The sequence below is a fragment of the Vigna umbellata genome, chromosome 3 (assembly GCF_029865625.1).
Source record: "Vigna umbellata cultivar VRB3 chromosome 3, Vumbellata_1.0, whole genome shotgun sequence".
In the NCBI taxonomy this organism is placed as follows: Eukaryota; Viridiplantae; Streptophyta; class Magnoliopsida; order Fabales; family Fabaceae; genus Vigna; species Vigna umbellata.
The window spans coordinates 8,024,358-8,040,037 of record NC_142167.1 but is presented as its reverse complement, the minus strand read 5'-3'; the positions used below and the strand labels follow the sequence as shown (position 1 = coordinate 8,040,037).

At 30.8% G+C, this 15,680-nt stretch overlaps 1 protein-coding gene across 1 annotated transcript; it reads left to right on the top strand.

Annotated features, from left to right (window-relative positions):
• Positions 1-9,534: 9,534 nt before the first annotated feature.
• LOC124822535 (ankyrin repeat domain-containing protein 2B-like) lies at positions 9,535-14,239 on the top strand. The gene is made up of 9 exons (XM_088109406.1): positions 9,535-9,668; positions 9,782-9,834; positions 10,829-10,977; positions 11,652-11,861; positions 11,941-12,089; positions 12,203-12,371; positions 13,375-13,467; positions 13,678-13,817; positions 13,921-14,239. Exons 2-9 carry the CDS (start codon positions 9,801-9,803, stop codon positions 14,018-14,020), a joined length of 1,044 nt encoding a protein of 347 aa, XP_087965532.1. The 5' UTR covers positions 9,535-9,668; positions 9,782-9,800; the 3' UTR covers positions 14,021-14,239.
• Positions 14,240-15,680: the final 1,441 nt, after the last annotated feature.

The window sequence follows — 15,680 nt, the reverse complement described above, 5'->3', positions numbered from 1 at the left end:
TTATCCGGATACATGCTTTGACATATGTATTCAACATAGGTGTGACCCCTAATAGTATTTATACTTTGTAAAGTCATAAACGCAGGGGTTATCACCCTACTGCACACAAGGTTAATTTTTCACACTCAAGACCAAAGTCCAAGGTAAAGACTTCCTACTATTCTCTCCCTCATCCCATTTATCTTTATATGAGTTAAATGGTTGATAGTATATCATAAATCTACTTTTAGAATCCCCATATGTCAAACATACACTAACAATCACCAAGATATAAAGTTTCTCATTAAAATTCTTTCAATAACCAAACCACACATCAATATATAAAAAACTGTCATATATATATATACCAATATATCCACACATTCATTATAATCACCGGCAACATCAAGTATGATACAGTTCAATACCAAACAATCAAAGAAAATTGGCCAAGAAGCATGAAACATGAACTAATGCTCAATGACAGGAATGATACCTAACACCATTATTCTCGCAAATTAACTCGCTCAATGACTCTAGTCTGCTGCCCAGCGAATTAGAATTAAAAATGGTTTTAGACATGCAATGAAAACTTTCACTTAGTGGTACCTAATCACCGCTTAGCATAAAAGCTTTCGGAAAAAGGTCACCCCAACACCAAACCAACACCACTCACCACCACATTAGAAACCAATACACTCCATTCAATAATTTTGGAGAAACAAGGACCAATTAAGATGACCAAATTGGTATTCCTAACTTAGTGTTTAGTTCAAAAATATATTTTAATTTCAGATTTGCATACCAATTTGCTCAAATTTCTAGATTGTCATTCCTTTCATTCAACATCAATTAATCCACATGCAACTAATTCAATCAACAAAAATTCAATAGGTTTGACCACCAATATCAAAATTTACCAATCTCAGACAAGCCAAATATGCAGTTCAAACTTTCAAAGCATCAGAAACTTAAAATAAGATAACTAATAAATGACCAAAAAGCTCTAGAAAGTTTAAAAGAGTTCAAAACACATAGGAAGCTCTATTTACTCCTAGAAACAATATAAATGCAATCAGGGTATATTGTTAGAACCACTAATCAATAAAGACTCACTTTGATGATTCAAAAGACATATGCAAGTTGAATAGGATCCACATGCAACAGATACAAAATAAGACCAAGGAAAATGGTTGAAACTCAACTTACTTGAACGAAGAAATTGATAAGTCCAAATTGAAGAACTCGTCGCTAGAATCAATTGTATGGTCTCGATTCTTCTATAGGACGATTAGGGGATGAGAACTATAGAAAAGATGTTTATAGAGAGATGATGTGTTTTAAAATAATGAAATATTTCATAGTAAACATATTTATATTAAAACCTTTTAATATATTCGAGTTTCACTGTTTTTAAATCAATACCACTTTTAAAATGTCATTTTCATATTTATTAATATAATTAATTACTATTTTATTATTGATATTGATAGTTGTATTTTTTATAATTCATTAATTTAGAATAAAGAAATCAACGTTAAAATAATACTATTTATTTTTAATTAATTTGTTATAAAAGCAAAAAAAATCATAATTAATTACTAAATTCTTTTCATATTATCAAATTCCTTATTTAAATATTATATTTAAAACTATACATAATTATAACACTTAAATATAATTATATAAATAAAATATTTATTTAAATATAATAATAATTATATTAATTTTCTTAATATAAATTAATAAATAAAAAATAAAGACATAAACTCTAAGTAAATACGCACAAATGTAGCACTAGTTATAAGAACCTGGAAGATAGAGTATTAGAGTTGATAAATGTTTTAAAATAATGAGACCAAGTATTTTAATGTCAAAATAATTCAATAATATAAATAGAATTTTATAAACTCGTCTTATTATCTAAAACACTTATTATCTCTCTACAACTCTTTCTCTGAGTTCATTTTCCCTTCTCTACAATTTCTTACTCCTAGATCATCAGTTTGACGATCAGAAAACGTCTATGAAATCACAAAAGTGTAATATCCATCATTATCCTATCACTTTTACTTTTAGAGCAAGTAAGTTCCTACCTCTTTTCCCTTTAATTCTTCGATTAGGGCAATGCGTAGCAGTTCTTTCACATGTGTCAATTGAACTCCTTTTCTAGTTCCTTGTTAGTCTAAGGTCCTAAGGACTCACTTCGATCATGATTCGGTGGTTTGTAGGGGTTTTTAGAGTGCCTTGAGCTTGAAGCAATGGTTGTGTGTGTGTAGAGCTTGGTATCATTTCTGCTAAGGTAAGAGAAGCTAGTGCTTATGCCTAAATTTTGAATTTTCAAGTATGATTGATGGTTGCTATGATGATATGATAATTTAGTTGTAATTGAGATGAATAACTTGGTGATAATTGTGTTTTGATTGAGTGAAATCAGTTGTGTGCTTCTTGATGCCTTGTATGAGTCTATGTTGGACTGTGATAATCTTGTGAATGATGTTATTATGAAGTTGGTAGCGTTACATTTGGTTAAAATGTTGAGGGCAAATGAGTTAGTAGAATTATAAGTCATTGTTGGTCAAAAAGAGAGGTTTTGATAGGTGAATTTAGAAGCAATGGTCAAAAGGAAGAAATGATGGTTTGTGATCTGTTGTAATGTCATTTGAGACTTTTTTAAGTGGTGAGTAAGTAGAAAGATGGTCTAGAAATGGATGGTAGACAATAGGTTGTGTTTTGAATGACTTTTAGGTGCATTTTAGAGGTTTTAAGTAAAGAGTTTTAGAAGTAGAAGGTCTAAGGCAAAGTGAAGGGTTTAGGTATGTTATTGGGTCATTTTGGACTTTTTCAGACCCCTAAGTAGCTAAGTTAGGTGTTAAAATTGGTAGGATTGATTTGTGGTCTATAATGGAGGATTTTAGTTTAAGTTGAGTTGGAATTTCATAATGAAATGAGTTAAACATGGTTTGAATTGGATTATATATGCTTGGTTAGGTATATTGTAGCTTAGAATCCCAAATAAAAGTGGTAGAAATGGTAGAAGTACATAGGGTGTGACATTTGAGGTTAAGAGGGTGAAAATATTGCAAAATTGGTGTTTTGCAAAATTATGCAGAGTGGTTGGGCGAGTAGTAACTCGTTGGGCTAGTGGAGCTCACTAATTTTGTTCTCGTTGGGCGAGTGAAGGCTGCTCGTTGGACGAGTGAAGGTTGTTCGTTGGGCGAGTCTATGCTCGTTGGGTGCCATGATTCTGGCGCTGGGCGAGTGAATATGGGTCTTCTTGGTTGTTTTAATTGCTTTTCACAATGTGTTTGGTTTTAAAAGGTATGATGGTTTCTCTAACTTTCAAGGATATGGTTTGAAATATATGATGATATGGATTTGAGGTTTGTAAGAGTTCTAAGGAAAATTTTTTAGTGGTTATATCAAAGGGTTGTTGGTATGAATGTACGAAGCTCATTTTTTATGGTTATTCTAATACTCTAATGATAATTCATTCTTAGTTAGAGAGGAGTGATGCATGTGGTGAGAGTAGGAAGGGGTCTCAGTCTTGGTGCTCTAGTATGGCCTAAGACGCGGAATAAACCAACCTTTTGTGTGTGGTAGGGTGAAACCCATTGGCAATGACTCTGCAAAGCAATATAAGCCACCACAAGTGCATGACTTGCCATAACTTGACATTCATACTATATTCGGATAATCAAGTCTAGGTCAAAGGCATGGTTAGGATGTTTAATTAACTTTGTGGGAAATGTGAAATATGATGTAATATTAATATACTATGTTAATTATTTTCTTCATTAGCTTACCTTTTGTGTATTTCTATGGTTGTCAGTTTGTGTATGATTGATTTTATATGAGCGATGATTATCTAGTGGGTGTGAGCAGAAGGAGATGACGTGTCTATGGAACAGACTTTAGGTAGAGACGGAACAAATGTTTAACGACTTTAGTATATATAATTGTTTATATTTTCCTTTGGCTATTTTAGAGAACCAACCTTGTATATAGTTTTGAGTTTAATATCTTGTATATAAAGTTTAATTATGATTATGTTATGTATAATTGTGATGTAATTTTATATTTCTTACCTTGTTAAGTGTTTTATTTTATTGAATATGTAATAACTCCTTTTTAGTTTTTATACTATTTTAATGGGATGTTACACTAGTTATTTCTTACTTGCATAAAACTATATATATATATGGGGTTTGCTAACGCGTTTACACTTACATTTTAGCAACGTGTACCGGGTTTTAGTAGACAAAAATACCCTTATATATTATGGATTCCAAGTTTTAAGGTTAAGGGTATTTTAATAATTTTCATTCTCAAAACTTAAAAAAAAAAAAGAAACCCCCCAAATGCTTACTCACCTCTCTTATTCTCTCAATCCTTTCTCTTTCATCTCTCTCACTCCAACCTTTTCTCTGTCATCCTTACTGTAGCCCCAATTGAAAAAAATCAGAAACACATGCCTTTAAAAAATTTTCCTTTGCAAAGAGTTGAGTCATTGACATATTCACCTTCAAGGCAAAGGTTCATTCAAGATCTCTTCAATTTCACCATCTTCACTAACCTCTCTAATTTCATCATCTGTATTTGTTGAATCATCATCTGTATTTGTTGAATCATCATCTCTAAAAAAAATCCTCCAGGCCAATTACCAATTCTTTCGGATGTTATTATGCTTGTGAAAATTAGATAAAATTATATACGACAAAAATTATAAAATGAAAACTTATTATAAAGTCATTTTTTGTAAGAAATTGTTTAACAACTGAGTGTTTCTGATTTTTTTCCTGGCCAATTACCAATTCCTTTGATATCATTATGCTTGTGAAAATTAGATAAAATTAGATAAGACAAAAATTATAAAATAAAAACTCATTATAAAATCATTTTTTGTAAGAAATTGTTTAACAGCGAGTATTTCTGATTTTTTCCAGATCAATTACCAATTCCTTTATGCTTGTGAAAATTGGATAAAATTAGATAAGACAAAAATTATAAAATAAAAACTCATTATAAAATCATTTTTTGTAAGAAATTGTTTAACAGCGAGTATTTCTGATTTTTTCCAGGTCAACTACCAATTCCTTTATGCTTGTGAAAATTGGATAAAATTAGATAAGACAAAAATTATAAGATGAAAACTCATTATAAAATCATTTTTTTATAAGATTGTTTAACAGCAAGTGTTTCTGATTTTTTCAATTGGGGCTACAGGGATGACAGAGAAAAGATTGGAGTGAGAAAGAGAAAAGAGAAAGAGTTGAGAGGAATGAGAGAGGTGAATAAGGGTTTGGGGGGTTTCTTTTTTTTTTTTTAGTTTTGAGAATGAAAATTATTAAAATACCCTTAACCTTAAAACTTAGAATCCATAATATATAAGGGTATTTTTGTCTACTAAAACCTGGTTATATATATATATATATATATATATATATATATATATATATATATGGGTTTGGTAACGCGTTTACACTTACATTTTAGCAACGTGTACCGGGTTTTAGTAGACAAAAATATCCTTATATATTATGGATTCTAAGTTTTAAGGTTAAGGGTATTTTAATAATTTTCATTCTCAAAACTAAAAAAAAAAAAAATCCCTAAACCCTTGCTCACCTCCCTCATTCCTCTCAACCATTTCTCTTTGATCTCTCTCATTCCAACATTTTATCTGTCATCCTATGGTAGCCCTAACTGAAAAAAATCAGAAGCATTGACTGTTAAACAATCTTACATAAAAATATTTTATAATGAATTTTCATTTTATAATTTTTGTCTTATCTAATTTTATATAATTTTCACAAGCATAAAGGAATTGGTAATTGACCTGGAAAAAATCAGAAATACTCGTTGTTAAACAATTTCTTACAAAAAATGATTTTATAATGAGTTTTCATTTTATAATTTTTGTCTTATCTAATTTTATCTAATTTTCACAAGTATAATGACATTAAAGGAATTGGTAATTGGTCCGAAAAACATCAGAAACACTCGTTGTTAAATAATTTCTTACAAAAAAATGATTTTATAATGAGTTTTCATTTTATAATTTTTGTCGTATATAATTTTATCTATTTTTCACAAACATAATGACTCAACTTTTTCAAATGCAAATTATTTAACCGTAAGTGTTTCTGATTTTTTCAATTGGGGTTATAGTAGGGATGTCAGAGAAAAGGTTGAAAAGTGAGAGAGATGAAAGAGAAATGGTTGAGAGGAATGAGAGAGGTGAGTAAGGGTTTGAGGTTTTTTTTTTTAGTTTTGAGAATGAAAATTATTAAAATACCCTTAACCTTAAAACTTAGAATCCATGATATATAAGGGTATTTTTGTCTACTAAAACCCGGTACACATTGCTAAAATGTACCAACTGAAAAATAGGCGTATGCACGTTAGCAAACCCCATATATATATATATATAAAATCTTTGATAGTACATGTTTGTTTGTAGTGATTTTTATTGTTTCAAAATTACTTAATTGATTTTTTAAATTACAAGAGAATAAATATAAATATAAATACAAGTGTATATGTTATTCTAAGAGAATAATTCCATAGTTCCTAAATAGTTTTGCATGCGTAGAGCTTTGTATCGTTTCTACTAAGGTAAGAGAAGCTAGTGCTTATGTTTAAATTTTGAATTTTCAAGTATGATTGATGGTTGCTACGATGATTTAGTTGTAATTGAGATGAATGACTTGGTGATAATTGTGTTTTGATTAAGTGAAATCACTTGTGTACTTCTTGATGCCTTGTATGAGTCTATGTTGGATTGTGATAATCTTGTGAATGATGTTTTTGTGAAGTTGGTAACGTTATGTTTGGTTAAAATGTTGAGGGAAAATGAGTTAGTAGAATTATAGGTTATTTTTGGTCAAAAATAGAGGTTTTGATGATTTAGAAGCAATGGTCAAAATGGATAAATGGTGGTTTGGGATCTATTGTAATGTCATTTGAGACTTGTTTGAGCGGTGAGTCAGTAGAAAGATGGTCCAGAAATGGATGATAGACAATATGTTGTGTTTTGAATGACTTTTAGGCACATTTTAGAGATTTTGAGAAACAAGTTTTATAAGTATAAGGTCTAAGTAAAAATGGAGGGTTTGAAGTCTGGTATTGGGTCATTTTGGACTTGTTTAGACCCCTAAGTAATTAAGTTAGGTGTTAAAATTGGTAGGATTGATTTCTGGACTATAATGAAGTGTTTTAGTTTAAGTTGAGTTGGAATTTCATAACGAAATGAGTTAAACTTGGTTTAAATTGCATTATATATACTTGGTTAGGTTTATTGTAGCTTAGAATCCCAAATAAAAGTGGTAGAAATTGGTAGAAGTACATAGGGTATGACATGTGAGGTTGAGAGGGTGCAAATTTTGCAGAATTGGTGTTCTGCAAAATATGCAGAGTGGCTGGGCGAGTAGGTGGCTCAATGATTTGGTGGAGCTCACTATTTTTGCTTTCGTTGGACGAGTGAAGGCTGCTCGTGGGCGAGTTTGTGCTCGTTGGGTGCCATGATTCTGGCGCTAGGTGAGTGAGTTTGGGTCTTCTTGGTTGTTTTAATTGTTTTTCTCTACTGTATTTGGTTTTAAAAGATATGATGGTTCATTTAATTTTCAGAGATATGGTTTGAAATATATGATGGTATGGATTTGAGGTTTGTAAGAGTTCTAAGGAAATTTTTTTAGCGGTTATATCAAAATGTTGTTGGTATGAATGTTGGAGCTCGGTTTTGATGGTTTCTAACACTCTAATGATCATTCATTCTCAATTAGAGAGGAGTGATGAGAATAGCAAGAGGTCTTAGTCTTTGTGTTCTGGTATGACCTAAGATGCATAATAGACCAACCTTGTTTGTGTGATAAGGTAAACCCATTGACAATGACTCTATAAAGTAGTAGAAGCCACCACAAGTGAATGACCCGTCATAGCTCGACATTCATACTATATTCAGATAGTCAAGTCTAGGTCAAAGACATGATTATGATGTTTGATTAACTCTGTGGGAAATGTGACATGCGATGTAATATTAATATATTATGTTAATTATTTTCTTCATTAACTTACCCTTTGTGTATTTCTATGGTTATCAGTTTGTATATGATTGATTTTCTAGGTGGAATGATTATCTGATGGATATGAACATAGTGAGATGGCGTGTCTATTGAGCAGACTTTAGGTAGAGATGGGACAGATGTTTAACGGCTTTAGTATATATAGTTGTTTACCTTGTACCTAGTTTAAAGTTTAGTATTTTGTATATAAATTTTAATTGTGATTGATTATGTTATGTATAATTGTAGTATAATTTTATATTTCTTGGTTTGTTTTTATTGAATTTGTGATAATTCCTACTTAGTATTTATACTATTTTAATATGATGTTTCACTCGTTATTTCTTATCAATATAAACATTTATATATATATATATATATATATTATTTTGAGTATTTTTCTATCAATTTTATGATAATATATAACTAAATGTATAAAACAAATGATAATATATCATGACATATACAGTTATTTGAAAATTTAACTTTTCTTCGTATAAGTTGTTATATTTGTTCGCTTATATATATAAATAAATATATTAAATCTTTGATAGTACATGTTTGTTTGCAGTGATTTTTGTTGTTTTAAAATTAATTTTAAATTAGAAGAAAACAAATATAAATATAAATATAAATACAAATACAAGTACAAGTGTATATGTTATTATGAGAGAATAATTCCACACCTTCTATTTTTATATGGAAATTAATAAAATTAATGCCGTAAATACACAGTCTTGTAATGTATTAAAGTAAATGCTAAAATGTTAAATACACAATAAATAAAAAGATTAGGAGACACTTGAAACATTAATTAGTCTCTTAAATAATATAATTTCCAAGTTAAGAGAGAGGATGAAAGAATAAATTAAATCAAAGAGGATGGTTATAGAAAAGTTATATTCTTTCATATTTTATTCTTCTTTATTTCTTACAAATATAAAACTAAATATATATGATTTCCAATCACCTCAAAATATTTATTAATTTTATTGATATTTTTTAAGGAAACAAATTATATATTTTTAATAATTCTCTCGCCCATATTTTATTACTGACGTGTGCTCCTTAGTCAAAGTATTGAGTTTTATAGTTCTCTACCACCTACAACCGCATTGAATCTTGAAACATTGAGTATCTTTTTATATTTATAATTTATAACAATCAATAAAAATGTTAATATATACTATTTGGTCTCTTCAATTAAATCATTTAACTTCTTCCTAAGATAATAATAATTTTTTTTTTACAGAAATATAAATAATAATATGCACTTATTATTTTATTTATATTTATAAATAAATTAAACTTACAAAATTATCTGAAGGATAAATTTGATGCTGAAAGTATATTATTGAAATAAGAAAAGTTAATGTAAATTGGCTATATCACATAACAGAGGGAGCCATTCATTTGAGAAGATGGGGATTGAGGGGGCCCACAGATATCACTATTATTTGTGTATTGTATTCTATCGTCATCTGTTTCGATGTGGGGATTGAATCTATGGTTCAAGGCTACAAATAAATAAATAGCAAGAAAATAAGAAAAAGGGTTTTGTTTCATTTCGGTTTTTCTCTTCATCCACTTCTCACTCTCACACTTTTCTCTCACAATCAGATTCAGGTTTGAACACTTCTTTCTCCCTTTCGCAGTTTAGGTTTCTTTCTTGAATCTTTGATTTTCCCCCAATTTTCTTCCTTGTAATCTAAAAAATTGTTTCTTTGCCTTTCTTTCAGCAATTCTTTAATTTTTCTCATGGCTTCAGATTCCAAAAAGGATTTTCCTGCTGGTATGTTTTCTTTTATAGATGCGGTGGTGAACGAGTACTGATGTTATTGTTTTGTAGGGTTTTTTTTTTTATCCCATCTGCCGCAAATTCAGTGCATGTCTTATCTATCTTTCCTTTTAGATTGGTATTGAAAACATTATTTTTCCTAAATTAACAAACTTTAATTCTATGTTGATCTCAGTTTATGCTTGTTTGTCACTGCAGTGAAGATGTTAACTTTGGGATTAAAGCCTTTTGTTGGTTGAATTGAATTTACAACAGGAGTTTGTTGTTTTGAAATTGCTTAATTATTCTCAGTTTATGCTTAATTATTTAGTGCATCGAATTTTTTCCCTTTATCCTTTTCTTTGGTTACACTGCATGAAGCTTTCTTTTTTACTTTTTGGTTCTTTTAAATGCTCAGAATAAAGTTATTTTTTATTGGTTTGTCCGAGTTCATGGTTTTCCTATTTCTTATTTTCATTTCTTCTTCCATGTAATCAGAACCATAAGGGGAAATTGTTTACCAAGTTGTGGTTCCTTCTTACTCCTTCCATCTTATTTTCTGGTGGAAAAAAAAAAAGTTTGGAGTTGTGTGTATGCATGGATAAGAGTAAGGGATAATGTTCTGTCAATTTTGAAGTTGCACTATTACGTAAAAGTACTTGCTGTATGAAGTTTTGCTTAATGAATCCTTATTGCTCTTATCATTGTGTAAACCTTTACTGCACTGTGTTGCCACAAATTCATGATTTGGATTTTGGATTGACTACCCTTGCAGAGTAGGCCAGATTGGATTGATTACCCTTTCTTTGTAGAATAGGGTAATTGAAAGTTTCTGTTTACTATCTGCTTATTGGTGCCTTCTATGTTTGCTTATTCTTTATGTGATTTGTTTCACTTTTGTCTCCTTTTATATTTCTTCTACTTTTAGTGCTAGAAATTTAGCATAACTGGAATAGTTTTTTGAACCCTTGAAAGTGCACTAGTTTCACACATGTTGAGATTTTCTTAGATGACAAAGCTGGTACACCAGAGAATAAAACTTCCAAAGAAGAAACATCATCTAAAGATTCTCCAGCAGGACCAAGAGCTGCTTCCGGACCTGCAGCTGGGTTTCCAAACAACCCTTTTGATTTCTCGGGGATGGCTGGTCTGCTCAATGTAAATCAGTACCTCTGTTTCGTTTTTTCTTATTTGTATTATGTGTATGTCTGGCATAATTCTATTTCTTAATAACTATGGCTTGTTAATTGTTAATTGTTAATGATGTTGGGTATGTTTTCATGCATTTTATGAGCACAAACCATCTTATAGATATTGTTGATTTTTATGAATTCTGGCTTTTACATGTCCTGGTGGTTCTCTGGATTTTGAGCCTGTGGTTGGACAATGAAGGTGAAATTTGTGAGGAAAAATGACTATATAGATGTTTTTAGAAATCTTCACTATTGGCTTTAAGACTTCGTTGGAATTGTATTTGATTTTCCCTTCAAAGCTTTCCAGAGTATGATAGGAGAGCAGTGAACATTTTGTGGTGGTTGTGGATTTGGATTAGATTGTGGTTGGTAGTTTCATTTCTCTTAAGTTATAGCTTCTATCTTTGAATGAATTCTTTACAGCTTTTCTATTGGAGTCTATTGAAGAGTATATAAGTGAGGGAATTTAATGTTTCTTGAGATCTTTATATGGTTTGATCCTTGTCTTCCCTTCTTTTTTGATTTTCACTCTCAAGGAAACTTGTTTGTTTGTTTGATGTTTAGAGTTGGCTCTCAGTTTCAAATCTACTGTGACATTTCTTCATATTGGATATTAATGCTTAATTATTAAATGCACAGGATCCAAGTATCAAGGAATTGGCTGAACAGATAGCAAAAGATCCATCATTCAATCAGATGGCTGAACAGCTTCAGAAAACTTTTCAAGGAGCTCCACAGGATAGTGTCCCCAACTTTGATAACCAACAATATTTTTCAACCATGCAACAGGTTATGCAGAATCCTAATTTTATGAACATGGCTGAGCGTCTGGGTAATGCATTGATGCAGGTAACTATTTTGTAAACTTCTTACTTATATTTTTTCACTAACTTTTACCAGTTGATATAATATTGACTGTCTATGACAGGATCCATCTATGTCTGCCATGCTTGAAAATTTTGCTAATCCCTCAAATAAAGACCAGCTTGAAGAAAGAATGGCACGAATCAAGGAGGATCCATCACTGAAACATATTTTGGAGGAGATAGAAACCGGTGGTCCTGCTGCTATGATGAGGTTTAGAAAAGCTAAAAATATATTTTTGTTGTCTCACTGTTTTGGCATTTCCGTATTTGTTTACTGTAATATATTATGTCAATTAGCCTCTGAAGTGGTTCTCTTTATTTTAGGTACTGGAATGATGAAAATGTTTTGAGGAAGTTGGGACAGGCAATGGGTCTTGCAAATACTGGAGATGTAGGTGCCACTGCTGAACATTCTGGGGGAGATGAGACAGAAGATTTGGGAAATGAAGATGAATCAATTGTTCATCATACTGCTAGTGTTGGTGATGTGGAGGTGAGATATAGTTATATTTTCTACATGTGTATGCTCTTAAATCTCTGTTTTGAAAGAAATCTTGAATTTACTTTATGATTGAAAAGTTGAAGTTATTCTAATGATACAATAAAGGACAAATAAACTCCCTTGGAAGTTGAGACTAAGAGGCCCCTAACTTCATTTTTTTGGAGAGCCGAGCTTGGTAATATTCTTCATCACTTCTCACAAGTTTGCCAGTCACACAAGCGTCTTTTTCTGGAATTGTGCATTAGGTTTTATTGTTATTTAGAATTATATCCTCATCTATTCTGATATTATTTTAATTCAATGTCTTTATGGAGTAGGATATCTAGCCTTTTTGTGCTAAAGGACTAGGGTTGCCCAGGACTTTAGGTTGATTTGTTGTTGATTAGGTTGAGATCTTTGGGTAGAAAGTAAAGATGCTATTTCTCACGCAAGTTGCTACATGCAATCTATGCTAGTAATTGGTCGATGCAGTTGGTAGGAATGTAAATTTTGAATTTGATTAGTTGATTTGGTGCAAATCTCAGTCTTTTAATAAATGTATAAATATTAGGTAGCTTTTAGCTCTTGATGTGATTTCTTTATTGCTGTTATTTTGTTTCCACTTTCTTCTGAAATCTTTCTACTTGGGAATTTCTTCTTTTATCAATTTAAAAATTCTTATCATAAGGTTTTGAGTTAATACAATATAAATTGGAACTGGTGAAATCATTTAGAGAAAAGGTGGATCGAAGTCTTTTTAAAACTTGAATAAGTAATGCACAATTTCTTTTCTAAATTTATGTAAATTAGCCATTTATTGTGGCAGTTTCATGGACAGGTTTTGTATGCTCTTATACAAGGGTTATGTGCTTTTCTATTGTTAACTTTTGGGGAATGGAAGATTGAATGGAATTCAAAACATTCATTTATTAAGGGTTGTTTAGGCCGCTAAGCTATCTAGTTGTATTTGTGATTTTGAAATATTTGAGAGCTAAAATTTTAAACATATCTTTAGGGCTTGAAAACTGCACTAGCTTCTGGTGCTGACAAGGATGAAGAAGATTCTGAGGGAAGAACTGCCTTGCATTTTGCCTGTGGATATGGCGAGGTATGCTAGTATTTGTAGTAAATATTTTCTCATCTTTTATATCATGCCTTTTTGTTTCTCATAATTTCTGCTTATGATATTGGGTGGTCTCATTAGACCCATGATGGGAGGGATATAAAGGATGTATTGAGACTCAGGGTGTTATTTAGGCCATAGAAAAATCTGAGATTTGATTCCTTTATGGTTGACACGTTCTTGATATCCTTTCAGGTGAAGTGTGCTCAAGTTCTCCTTGAGGCTGGAGCAAAAGTGGATGCTTTGGACAAGAATAAGAACACTGCTCTCCATTACGCAGCCGGTTATGGCAGGAAGGAATGTGTGGCCCTTCTGCTTGAAAACGGTGCTGCAGTGTAAGTAGTAGTCTTTTCCATTTTGCTTATTGAAAAAACGTTAATGCTTACAAAATACCTTGTTTCAATGATTAATTGTTCTCCTTTCTTGTTGAATTTGCAGTACTCTGCAGAATATGGACGGGAAAACTCCTATAGATGTTGCGAAGTTAAATAATCAAAATGATGTCCTGAAGCTACTTGAGAAAGATGCTTTTCTGTAGTTGTAATGCTGTCACAAACAAGCAGAGGGGAAACTAAGGGGAAGAAGGGCATCATGGCTTATTTATTTCTCTTTTGGTTTCTTCCAACCCTTTAGTGTGTTGAACTAAATTCGATTAACGTTATTGGATGTGAGTCACCATAGAATTTGTCATCTATTTTCTTGTAATGCATTGATTGTTACATTGCATGATTTTGAAGCTCAGTTCCGTTATAATTTATTTCATGTTTCAATTTTACTATTACGATATTACTTGGGGCCAGAAATTGTTCAAGTGATGTCGAATGAGAATAAAAGGCAAGTTGAAAACACAAGACAAGTCGAACTGTAGGTTTAGACATTTCATGGGTTAAACTCTAGTTTTGTTGAATCTTCTTTTACTTTTAGTTTCATGAGTAAGCTTTGAAAATGCTTTTACTTGTAAATGGGTCTTCAATCCTATCTTAAATTTCTATTATTTGAAATTATAAATGTAACGCTGATTTTATATCTAGCTTGAAGATCGATTGTAAAATAAGCTTATCATTGATACCTTGAATCCATGCCATTTTGAATCTTAACAAGCATAGAATGAGATCGTGAAAATCAAAAGCATCACGAACTCTTCGTATGTACTATTGTATGGTGTAGGAGAAGACCAAGTCAAATATATTTTTTTTCTCCGAATGGTTCCTTTGCCGTATTTTGTTTTGGTTTTTCTATTTCCATCAATTTAGAATAGTGGAACTGTGCTACGTCATTCATTTCTTTTATGTAATCTTCGATTAGCTTATTTTGAATATAGATGACAAATAATTTTATCTTTGGGAATACTGACTAAATTTGTCTTGGTTTTAATAAAGAATTTACGTATTAATATGATATGAGTATGAATATTAATAATATTTTCTTTTTCAAATCAAATATTGAAACAAAGACGAGTATCTTTTTATCAATTCCATCCATACATTAATATCTGTTTTTAATTACTAAAACATCTTTAACGGATTAGGTTACTCAAAAGGACTTATTTTTATTATTTTTTTCTATCATTTATTCAGTTTCATTCTTTTTTTCTTTTGTTTTGTTCAAATAATGTGAAAATGTCTTATTATGAATTTTGAGTATTCAATCATATAAATTTTTAGTTTATTAGTTAATATAGAAAATTTATTTTTTCTTTTATCTTTGGCTATTAGTAACAGTTCATTTGAAAAACTTTTATTTTACTCCATATTTTTTTATTTGAACATTTTGATTCATTCCATATCTACCAAGTTCATTCAAATATTAGATGTATTTTTCCTTTGAACATCTGCAAAAATAATAGATGTTGTACTTGTCATGAAACTTAAATTATGTGAAATTTGACGTTGAATCCATGATAAGTTTTTTTTATCACTCTTATTTTTTTTAAGAAAAGTGTTTAATTAATATTTGAGATAATATATGGAAGCACGTACTAAGATGAGGATACTCGCTACTGGAAGGAGACAATGACAAGATATAAATTCATATATGATAGGGTTGAGTATGAAATTTTACTTCAAGGACGGGAACAAGTATAATCAAACTTTGAACCATCTTAACTCATTGTCATCTGTTACGGCCTGGCGAGTGTACGAGAGAAGAAGATATAGAAGGGATAGAGGAGAGGACGAGCGTCCTTCACAAGAGGACGA